Below are 11621 nucleotides of genomic sequence, written 5' to 3' on the forward strand. Positions count from 1 at the left end.
CTCCTTGTCGAAGGAAAAAATGTCGGAAGGGGTTGGGTCGGGGGTTTTGCAATTTCACACAGCAACAAAGCATCCCGCAATCACATGATTAGATAATTAATAAAATTCTACCCCTGTCCTGATCCTGCGAAATTTTACAGCTGTATTCTCCCTCCAAAGACTGAAAATTGCCATGGCGTCTTCTGGAAAGTTACCAGAAATTTAGCAGCCCAAAACCGACATCTGCGCTCCTAATTGATACTTATCTAAAATGTCTTAACTTTGATAGTTTTGTTGTCTGTCCATGTGCTTTTCCTGTGCCCCCATCTTCAATAATTCCTGAATAAACACCGCGAGCAGTGCGCTCACAGCCCCTTTTGGCGCTGATGTAAGCGTCTGTGACACGGCGCGTAATCTGCTGTCATGTTCGGTGACAGTGTGATTGGTCTGGAAACAGGTGAGCTGATTTCCTTTGCGCAAAGCAAATCGATAGTGTGTCCACATCGGCTCCGATGCAAGCAAAGCCGCCCCATTTTTCGCTCCATTTCAAAACAGAAAAGTCCCCGTGCGCGTCGTAGCCCAAGCTCCCTCGCTATTCCTTGTGCACCCGAACAACAAAATAAAAGGCGTCTAATGGGCTAAATACCCGACGTCTCCACCCCTGCAATAAGGAGATCAGCGTCATTAGGAAGATTAATGAGCTCGCTGATGATGCTAATCAGATGCGGCGCGATGTGGAGACGGCGTAGAATGGGATTAACCCTCCTCCCGCATGGAACGTCACCGCTGACATTTTTGCTTTCACGCGTAAACAAAAAAAAAAAACGTCATCGCACTGGCGGGGGATTAGGAATAGAGAAGGAATGTGTGAGCATTATGCTATGCTGCCTGATGTTTTCTTAGCCTTCGAGCTTATATGTCAAACTCAAGGCAGAATTTGGCCCGGAGTTTAAAGAGAACATTTGCCGTGGCCATTTGTAATGGCACGTGATTATGAAAGTGGGTAGTCGTGGTAAATAGTCCCAGCGAACGAGTGTGCAGCTTCAACATAAGCACTAGCGATGCTAAAACAGCATTAGAACGCCGAACGGGCCGGCGTTAGCAAAGGCTGCTATGTTGGCAGCATGGTAGCATAAGTAAGGAATCAAATGGTTTTTTTTTTTTTTTCCCTTTTTATTGCACCTTTCACAGTTAAAGGCCAAAAAGTGCTTTAGGGACAGATGCCAAGTATACTAAGATGAAAAGTGTCCTCAATAAAATAAAATGGGCATAACATAAAGGCTGAATAGAATTCTGCTTGGGCTAAAATTACGCAATTATTTTAAGATCCAATCTCACCTACTCTCCGTCATCATAAATTTGATGAAAGTGGCCTTGAAAAGTCTCAAGTGCACAGATACCCTGGATTTACCAAGGGAATGACAATAAATATCTAATTATAACGCTCCTAAATGTGAGCGGAAATACTTGCTTGTCTTTTGCCCGGCGACCTGGTGCTCCAAAGTCAGCCGTGGTTGGCTACAACTCACTCTCGACCCAAATGAGGGCAAGTGCTGTAGAAAAAGAATGGAGGAATAAGAGCGATGGTCCATGTTTGTGTTTTTCTTGCTCAGGCATCAGTCATGACAACACCTGGATTGGCTTAAATGATCGTACAGTGGAGGATGACTTTCAGTGGACTGACAAGATGGACCTGGTAATCCTGTTTTCCATTGTTATTCACATCATCAACCAACGCAAGTTGCATTGGGAATTCGTTAGTGTAACTTAGATGGGTTGAACACAATCCCTTCAGGGATTTTAGTCAAACTTGCATTTGTTTATCTTTGGGGGGGGGGGGGGGTAATGGAAGTACAGTGGACCCCCGCTTACTCACGGTTCACCACCCACCTTCACCTGTGGTGGATTTTTTTAATTGTATTTTTTTTTTTTCAATATTTTTCAAGAATTCCTAAGTTGACTTTGTTAAAGTAAATAGGACAGAATTTCATTTTATTTTGTACAATGATATTGTCCCACATTCTAACATTGAAAACGCGCCGCAAGAAATAAGTCGCAGGACTACATTTCCCAGGATTCTTAGGCACAGAAACAGGAAGTAGCCCTAGTTCCAGTTTGACGAAAAGACGAATAGACGCCTGCTAGCCGTTCGATGCGTTTGAGATTTCTGTGATGGGTCTCATGTCCGTCAACGTTTATGCGCAGCAATATGAGAACTGGCGCTCGAACCAGCCCGACAACTTCTTCGCGGGCGGCGAGGACTGCGTGGTGATGATCGCTCACGAGAACGGCAAATGGAACGACGTGCCGTGCAACTACAATCTTCCCTACGTCTGCAAAAAGGGGACAGGTGAGAAAGCGGAACAGGAAGTGGCGCCATCATTCTCCGGCCATGAGGTTTTGAAACGAGTAGACAGTAATCAATCAATTTTATCTTCCCACAAAGCTTCTCTTCGCTCCCACTAAGCCGCGCCAACATGTTGAATTAACGGGGGCGCTCGTCGGCTCCACGCTGAGCGTCCTCTAGTTAAAGCGCTCCAAGGACACATTCTCTGCCGGTCACTAAGAAACAGAAGCACGCGTTGTCCAGTTATTTTATTGCATTTCATTTTTTATTTTTGGAAAGAAAGTGGTGGAGTCCATAGATGTTTGTGGTTACGAACACACAATTTTTGACAGTTACTTGAAACATGGCATGTGAAAAAAAAAAAAAAAATCTCGTGTAATGAGCAATATGCTGCTTTACCAAATTGAAAGACACATGGTTATCTAAATTTAATTGTCAATTTTCATTACATCCACTTCCACTTCCATCCCTTTTTTTCCCATCAGGAAAACTAAATTAGTAACTGGAATTACAGCGCAGCTATTGACTTTCCGTCGGGCCACGTGTGCTGAGATCTTGCTTCCTGAGTCACTAAGCTGCCGAAAGATTACGAGTCCAAATGTGAAGTTATTTTCATGTCCGTGACGATCACTGCACAAACATCGTCTTCAGCCACCACGACAACGCATAAACCACAGCAAGAGATGTAAAGAAAGTCCCAAATAGCCGTTTACATTATAAATCACGTCGAGGAGTTCCAACTGACATCGGCGGGGTTACATTGAGCATGTGAGTACGCAACATGACAGCTGCATCAACGCCGCAGACTGAAAGATAAGAAAAATAATCGGATGTTTCATGAAAAATGTGGCCAGCTCTCACGAGCCGCACTTGTATCATAGCAACAACGGGCAGATAAGACTCCACCCCTGTTTTATTCATGTACACACGGGAGAGGTATTGTTCACCGAACACCGTGTCAAGTCAAGTAAATATTTATTTATGCAGGCCTTTATCACGGAAAAGCCTCAAAGGGCTCCCGCTGTTAACAAATATCAACCTCAGGAGGCCTCGGAAAAACTCACATAAATAAGTATAACACGTGCGTTTCTTGTAAGTCGCTTTGTCAGAATTGCGCTGCCGCTCTGTTCGGGGTCACGAATAGAACGAGAGCACCGTTGACATTCCGTGCACAAGCAGCATGAATAGGAACAACAACCCTTGAGGAAACTGTCGAGTAACCCAAAAGTGTCTGAAGCGTTCCTCTTGTTTAGCGTACGTTGCGCTACTGCACAGTTTAAACAAGCGAGCCTGCGCGGAGAGCGTCTGGAACGCCTGCAAAGATCAAGCAGAGCCCTCCGAGTATTTTAGAAAATAAATTGTTATGATCCCGGCTGTGAGAAATCAAGTTACACTCAAGCGCTCTTCCCCCTTCGGGCCATATTCGCTATTACGCAAGTACCCTCATAAGTCATTTTAATGACATTTCCCCTTGTCCTCACCACAATACTTTTCTCTTTCCCCGCGCTGTTAGAAATCTTTCAGCAGGGCACCAAGGTGAATTTTATAGAAAACCAAGCCTTCAGCATTTTATTTGTGTCTCAAGTGGGTGAGCCATCTCGCTCCGCGTTGAAATTTTTAACGTCGAGCCGGGCGTTTAATCAGACTTATTGTTTTCCCCTTGCCGCCTTCTCTTAATGAGGTTTTCAGACAAGGACAGCTGTAGACGCTGTCATAAATTAGTCGGATACTGATGCAAAATCACTACTTCGGATGAGTAGTGACATGATTAAGAATAACCTTTACGATTGGTGTTCCGACTATTCCATGCGGAATTATTGTTGAGCAGAAGCCTTTGGTGAACTTCCAATCCAAGGAAGTGTGGATCAGTCTTACCTGTTTGACCCTTTCTGACAATGCTACGATGCGACTCTTTAACGGACGAAATCCAAAAGTGGTAAGGGTTCTGAATGATATGCTGCTCGATAGGAAAACTGGGAATCGAGTCCGGGTAGCGGTGGCTAGGATGAAGAGTAGAATCCCAGAGGTTGGCATTTTATTACATTTTTGCTGGTCCGCCATTCGTCGTCCGTCATTCGCCAGGGTACACGTCCGTCATTTGCCAGTCCATCATTTTTCGCGACGAACTGCATTGTCATCGTCAGTCCGTCACTCAACTCCGTCAGAAGTCCGTCGGTCCGTCAGTTGGTCCCCCTCAAAAAAAAAAAAACGTTAGAAAAAACAGGCATCCGCCAGTGATGGACTAACGGCCCGATTACAGATGACAGATAAAAACACACTCGCGACATTCCTCAGTCCGTCGTATTTATAAGGTGTCCCGTCATTCGTCAATCGTCAGCAAAGTCTGACGGAATGCCCACCTCTGTAGACTCCGTGGATTGACCTCTAGATCCAAAGGAATCATCATCGTGACAGGTTAGAGGTAGAGCGCAAGTCATCGTTACGAGATTTCGAATCACCAAGAAGTGGAACACCAGCCGATGCTCCTAAATCCAAATCAAGGATCAGTAGCAACACGCGCAGTAGACATCAATATCATTGCGATGGGTCTTTTGACATACTTTTGAATCCAGAGGAAGTGGAGGTGGCGAAGGGGCCGCGGTAGCGTCGAACGCGAGAATGCAATTTTGGATTCACGTCAATTCAGCAACGCGGATCCTTTGGGCAGACTTCTAGATCCAAGTAAAGTTTGAGTGACGATTGGGTCGGATTTGGAGTATGAAAACCAACCGCGCATTTAAACGATTGGTACCAGCGTGGCCAGTGTGGCTTTCGTTGTCATCTGTTTTTGTTTCTCCAGTGCTTTGCGGAGCCCCCCCTCAAGTGGATAATGCTTTCGTGGTTGGCCGGAAGCGCTCACACTATGACATCCACTCCACCGTGCGCTACCAGTGTGCCGACGGCTTCCAGCAGCGCCACGTACCGACAACAAAGTGTCGTGCTAACGGCAAATGGGACGAACCAAAAATCATCTGCACAAAATGTGAGTTCCCCCCCCCCCTCCAGGCAATTCCAGGAACTACTTTTTCTTGGGCTATTTCATAACATTGATTTACTTCTGCTTTCATTTTGCTTGTGTATGCTTGCGCATACAACGGAACTCCAGTCTCGCCGCAACTTCTGATGTTAATAATTGCGAGCAAAAAAAAAAAAAAAAAAAAAAAAAGATCACAGTGGTCGGACCGCCTGCAGCTTTACTGGGAAGTGGAAGTGTCTTCCTTGAAGCACTTCATACGTGACAACGTATATTTTTAGACCAAATCGTGCAGAAACAAGTATATTTGATCGAGAAAACTTCATTTCTATTCCAGCCATTCATTATGTAACCAAAACCATTTGATATTCTCAAACATATTTTTATGAGGATACAAAAGACTATTACTTTACAATCGTATTTTATTCAAATATACGTCAAGGTAAACGGACCTATCGGGCCCCTTTTGGGATGAATCTTCCCTCAGCAGGTTTGTCCACGTACGGGAGCTGAAACGAACTCAAAATGGCCGCATCAAGCCAAAACGGCAGACTTTCCGTTGATTTTTGGGAATGTTTCCTTCGGATGTTACGAAAGGCGTGTCCACCCGAGGTTGTCTCGATCGTTGAAACTGGTTTGTTTTTCTCACTTTCCGGTTGAAACTACTGAAGTGTTTTTCTTAAAATAATAAAATAGGCCCTGAAGGCAGTTTTACTCAGCCGCATGAAATGTTGTCGGCATGTCTATCATAAGTAGGCTGATACATAAATGTCAAGAATTCATCCTGTAGAACAAACAAACATGTCTGCCATCCTGGTTTGAAGCGGCCATTTAGGGACATTTTGTGGTCCTTCAAAAGACTGCAAAACTGAGCTGAGTTGCGGAAAACTTGAGTTGTCTTCTGGATGGAGCATGGCGGGCTGAGTTTGATGACTTGCCATAAAATACAAATACTCTATTGAGCTTCACAAAGTCAGAGCAGCACTAAGTGTTGTTTTGCTACTCCACGTCAGGGGGGGAAAAAAAAGAAGAAAAAAAAACTCCAATAATTTTAATTACTGGTTGTCTTATGAAAATGTTAATTTCCATGGTAGATATTTCATGCACCTTATTTCTTTTCAAATAAACAATGTTGTCCCAAATACATTTCTAAATGACACTCTTGACAGCCTTCACTTCATAACCTTTCAGCATCATAATGATTGCTCTTCAGAGGCAAGATAAAAGGCTTGATACATGCATAACTATTCCGCCCGAATGTCATTCCCCTGATGAAAAAACACGGAATGATGGCGTCTGTGTCTAAAAGTGAATAAGATTGCTTTTCTTGTGACACTTTATCTTTTCTTATTTTTCCCCTTAATTCCGCGGCCCGGAGATACAATGTTCCTATCGTAGATTGCCGACGGCATTTCTTTGTCGGCGGCATCCAGGAAGGGACAGGGAGGACATTTGCCAGTGCGGCCCGGGAAGAAGCTTATGAGTGGGTAGCACCGCTAATGAAACTAATGTTCCGTCAGTGTGGTGGGGGGGGGGAAAAAAAAAAACACTGCTTAAAACTTAAAACCTGTTGCACCCAAAGGTGTTTGTCAAAGGGGAAATCAACACAAAGATATTTTTTTCAACAATATGTTCTATGCAGGCCCATTAGTTGAAACAAGCGGAATATGAGTTAAGCAGCAAAATGCACCCCTTTTTAGCCGTCTCAGCGGCGGCCATTTTGTCACTACTGTCGACTGAAGATGACATCACAACTGCTCAGGGCTCAGGTAACGACCAATCACGGCTCAGCTTCAGAAAACTGGTCAGCCGTGATTGGTCGTTACCTGAGCCCCGGGCAGTTGTGATGTCATTTTCAGTCGGCAGAAGTGACAAAATGGCCGCCCCCTGAGATGGCTAAAAACAGGTGGATTAACTCTTATTCCACAAACGCAATATTTATCAGAATGCCCTGTTTCAAATAGTGGGCTTGCATGGAACATATGAAAAAAATATGTTTGAGTTGGCGTCCTCTTAAATGCCTTATAAATAGAAATGTACTTTATAAAACCTAAAGTAATAACATCATTTCATAAAGCGTAAAGAATTAAACGATTGAGGCCTCATGATAATTCAATGGCTCATTCTGGCATGTGCCACATAAATTTGATGTCGAAACGTATTAGAAGACCATCTCAACTAACCAGTTGACCCCGGCCGGCTTGGGCGTCTCTGTCCCCCCCCCAGCAGCCCGACAGGCCCACCGGTACCGGCGCCACCACCACAACCACCACCACAAGGGCAGGCGGGAGCGCAGAAAGCACAAGCGACACGGCCACCGAATTGGCGGCCATCACGGCGCCGACCACGGCCTGGAGGGAGGCCACTTCTGAACCAAAAGAGGAGCAAAAAAAAAAAACAACAACATCCCTTCTTCGCCCGTGCTCCTCCTCTCACTCCGTCATTCCTCTTCTTCCTATTTCTTACTCCCCCTTCTCCGTCAGCCCATTCCGACACCGGAGTCCCGCCGTATCTATCATAGGAAATCCCGGGACAATAGCCGCTCCCTTCGTATCCCTTTTGACGTTCCTCCGCTCCCGGTTTTCTTGTCACTCACACTCGCTTGAGTACAAATTGTAAATAGGATCTTTTTTTGTTGTTTTTTTTTTTGGTTGGTTTTCTTGGCTTTCTAGGTTGATTGTTTGGTGTTTTCTCGTGTGTGAATCAGGTCCATCACATGTCCGTCGTCCACATCGGGCGAGGCGGAAAAAATTGCCGGAAAATGCGGAAAGGTGACTGCCAAGTATGACATGTAAAACTGTTCAATATCATTTCAAATGCATCTTACAATGTTACACTTCAAAATAAATGGTAGGCAGAGGATTTGATTTTGGGGGGAAAATGTGCCCTGAGTGTGCGTGTATATGCGGAGAAGAGTATCCGTAACAAACCGTGCCAAATTTAGCTCCTCCCTCACATACAACGCAATCAAGTTGTATCACTTGACCATACACTACTCGCTTGGAACAATTACTGTGCATTTTTTTCCTGTAACTCAAGGATCTGCCCTCTTCACACCAAATTTTTCATTCATTTATTTTTTTTGACAGGAACATATCCTCGTTATTTGCTGGAAAAAAAAAAAAAATACATTCTCTGTTTTTGTGCTCAGGCCAAAGCCCTGTACAGTATATAAGTACAGTATTTTATTTGATTTCGTGGCATCTTGGTGCCCAGGAACAAGTGTTGAAGCAAGTTGAGCTTCATGTAGTGCTTTGCCGCCATCTCGTGGCATCTATTGTCAATTGTAAATCGAAGAGGGCGATAATCTGATTTTTTGGTATTCGCGGCAGGGCGCAGCCCCTACCTTGCGCTACTTTCCTATTTAGAAAGGGCTTTGGCGCCGTCACATGCTTTTGCTAGCCAAGAAACTACGTTCAAGTGAGTTGAGGAGCTTCGTGCAGTGATTTGCCGCCGTCTTGTGGCAATTCTAAACCTATTAAGGGTGGATGATGATTACTAGCGGATTTTCACTATTCGCAGCAGGGACGGGTCCTTAAAACGGTACTACTTTCCTATTTTGACATTGGCTAGGTACTATCTTGTGACATTTTCAGCTGAAATTTGAAGAAAAAAAAATTCAAAAATGTGAATTCTTACATTAAACTGCAAATTTGCGCGGGGTTTCCTGGAAATTTCGTCTTGGCCATGACAAGGCGATTTTCCGGGATCTTTGCAGCCTCTTGCGCACTTTCAGCAAAAGCCGCAGTTTTTCCCATCACTTGTTCTCGTGTTGTATGATCTCCATGCCGATACGTATTTTATACCTCGCACCAGGCAGTGGTGCTGACGTCACCTAATTGTCGTTTTGCAGGATGCCGTGTCTCTGCGCGAAATCTCTGCCACGGCAATTTTGCAGTTGCGTTAGCGTGTGAAAGAAGCAAAGGGATGCGTGTATGTGCGTAGATGTTGGAGAGTCACTGAGTTGACTCTAAGGGCAAGATACAAGAAGCGCTTTGCTCCCTCGTTCCTGGCAGTTGGTTGTTTTTTTCCCCCCCTTTCTTGCTCCAAATTCAGCAGTTAAGGCTTCAGCTTGTGGATTAAGTCCACATCACTGACTTCAGTATTTCTTATCCTCTTCTGATAGTTTTTTTTTGGTTTTTTTTCAACCCACCTTTCACTTATTTTTAATCTCTGGCGCTCAACAGACATAAGAATACACTCGAGTAGGCTCTGACTTAGCTTAGAGCCTCTTCCCCCCCCCAAGTGGTACGGTTTGGTTTGGATGTTAATAGGAGGAAGTGTGCCAAAAGGTGTCTTTCCATATAAGTTAAGATGTTTCCAATGGTACTAAAAAGAGTGGTAAAGTTTGGTGCCAAAGGGGGATGTTTCGACCGAGCTTTACAGTTTGCTTCCATTGTAAAAAGTTCCAACGTGGACAAAGAGGCCTCCAGTTGGCTCCAACATTACACGTTGTGAAAGGTACCAATAAGCATGTTTCCGATGTTAAGTTGCAAAGGGTACCAAAAGGCATGTTTCCCACCAATTAGTAACCTTTTACAACCTGTTTCCAGTACAATTTGGTTCCAATGAGAAAAGTTGCAAATGGTACAAAAAGGCATATTTTCCACCAGTTGACTCCAAATATTAGACATTGTGAAGGGTATTAAAAGACGTGTTTCCTTCAATAGGTATGGTTTGCTTCCATTGTCAAATGCTACAAAAGGCACGTTTAGTTTCAATTCCGAAACGTTGTAAAGTCCGCAAAAAAGACACAGTCGACTAAACAGTACACTTTGGTTTGATGAAATACTCCCTATTATTTTCCATTGTTAAATGTCACAATTCTCTGTTGACCAATCCATTTGCAGCAGGTTTAACTCCGCCTCAGATTATGTGCCCGCCACGCGCCCAAAGAATCCATCTCTTCTCACCTTGGCGGCGGGAACGTGCACCGAGAATCCTAGCTGCCCCTCTAATATCACTTTAATTAATCTCTGCGTGTTTAATTAAAAAGACGGGATTATCTGCAAGCGCCGCGCGGTGCGTGACTCTGCTTGACGGACACGCAGTGCAAAAAGTCGATCTAGCCACTGGTCAGGCCAAAACATGCACATTTTCAATTCAGGCTCATCTCTGAGCAGAAAACAAGCAAAGACAAGCACGCATGCAATTCAATATAGAGAGCTGATTGTGAGGTAGAGAAGAGGCATGATTAGATCACAATTACGATGAAATCGCATATATTTTCACATCTTTCTTTTTTTTTTTTGCCCATACGCAGAGTCATGTTAATTGTGATTAGTGACAAATTAGCATAGTGTATTAAGGCGTAACTGCAGAAGAATTCATTTGCATAATTTCGAGGGAAAAGTACTAAATTTATGTGACTTAAAGTCACCGAGCTAAAGGGAAAAATGAGTCAATTCTCTGATCATTAGAAATAGTCACATAATGAGAAAAGGCATTGCCTGATGAACAAGAAATTGGTAATACAAGAAAAAAATCTCGAGGAATAATGTAATGTTATGAAAGCAAAAATATAGTTTTCTGGAGAATCAATTTGTAATTGTATTAGAACAAAGTATTGAAGGAAAATGTCTTATTTTTCAAGCAAAAAAAATCTCCATTTTTAATTTATGTGGCATATTTTTTTAATTAGCCGATTAATCCAGATTCTACATTTTGTTTTTCTGCCAAAATTCAGCATCGGCCTCAAAAAATCCATATTGGTCCAGCCCTACTTTAAAGCATTGGTCTAGACTTTGTTCTTGAAAAAAATATTTGTTTTCATGACATTACATTTTTTTTCTCGCAAATCACGATTTGGTTTGAATTTTCACTTACTATACGTATAAAAAAAAAAAATACAATAAAAAAAAAGTGCAATTTCCAATTGGCTCTTGTAATATTGCAACTTAAGGATAAGAAATCTGTTGGGTTTTTCAAGAAAAATTACAAATTCATTTTCGGAATATATTGTGAATATGATGACATAATGACATGGAATAAATACATTTGTGTGCAGGGTTAAAATCATCTTTGCCATGTAAATATAATTGTTTTTTTAAGCTCTGTATGTGGCTCATCATCATGCAGACTTTTATTTAAACAAGCTGAAAATGCAAGAGTAGAGCCCCTAAGTGTGTTTGTGTGCGTGCGTGTGCCTGTATGTACTTATTCATATTTATTGACGTGTCCTCATGATTTGCAGCCCTACCAGTGTATTCTCTTCTTTTCCAGCCAAACGATCATTAAAGCAAACCCTTGTTTGGATCTGTAGCTCTGTCAGTGTTTTTTTGTTGTTGTTGTTTACACTCACGAACATTCTTAACACGCTTA

The 11621-nt window shown here is 43.1% G+C and overlaps 1 protein-coding gene across 5 annotated transcripts in view; it reads left to right on the forward strand.

Annotated features, from left to right (window-relative positions):
* The window catches only part of ncanb (neurocan b), a 129001-nt gene extending 117446 nt beyond the window's left edge, over window positions 1-11555 (forward strand). For 4 of the 5 annotated variants that reach the window (XM_086046281.1, XM_086046285.1, XM_086046286.1 and 1 more), the window contains 4 exons: window positions 1593-1675; window positions 2185-2329; window positions 5127-5309; window positions 7527-11555. In XM_086046281.1, the coding sequence (XP_085902407.1) occupies window positions 1593-1675; window positions 2185-2329; window positions 5127-5309; window positions 7527-7672 (557 nt within the window). In that variant the 3' untranslated portion in view covers window positions 7673-11555. The remainder of the gene's footprint in view (window positions 1-1592; window positions 1676-2184; window positions 2330-5126; window positions 5310-7526) is intronic. The other variant, XM_086046283.1, reaches the window with a different exon arrangement.
* Window positions 11556-11621: the final 66 nt, after the last annotated feature.

This window comes from Filicampus tigris, chromosome 12 (assembly GCF_054856515.1).
Source record: "Filicampus tigris isolate MCC_2025a chromosome 12, RoL_Ftig_1.0, whole genome shotgun sequence".
NCBI lineage: Eukaryota > Metazoa > Chordata > Actinopteri > Syngnathiformes > Syngnathidae > Filicampus > Filicampus tigris.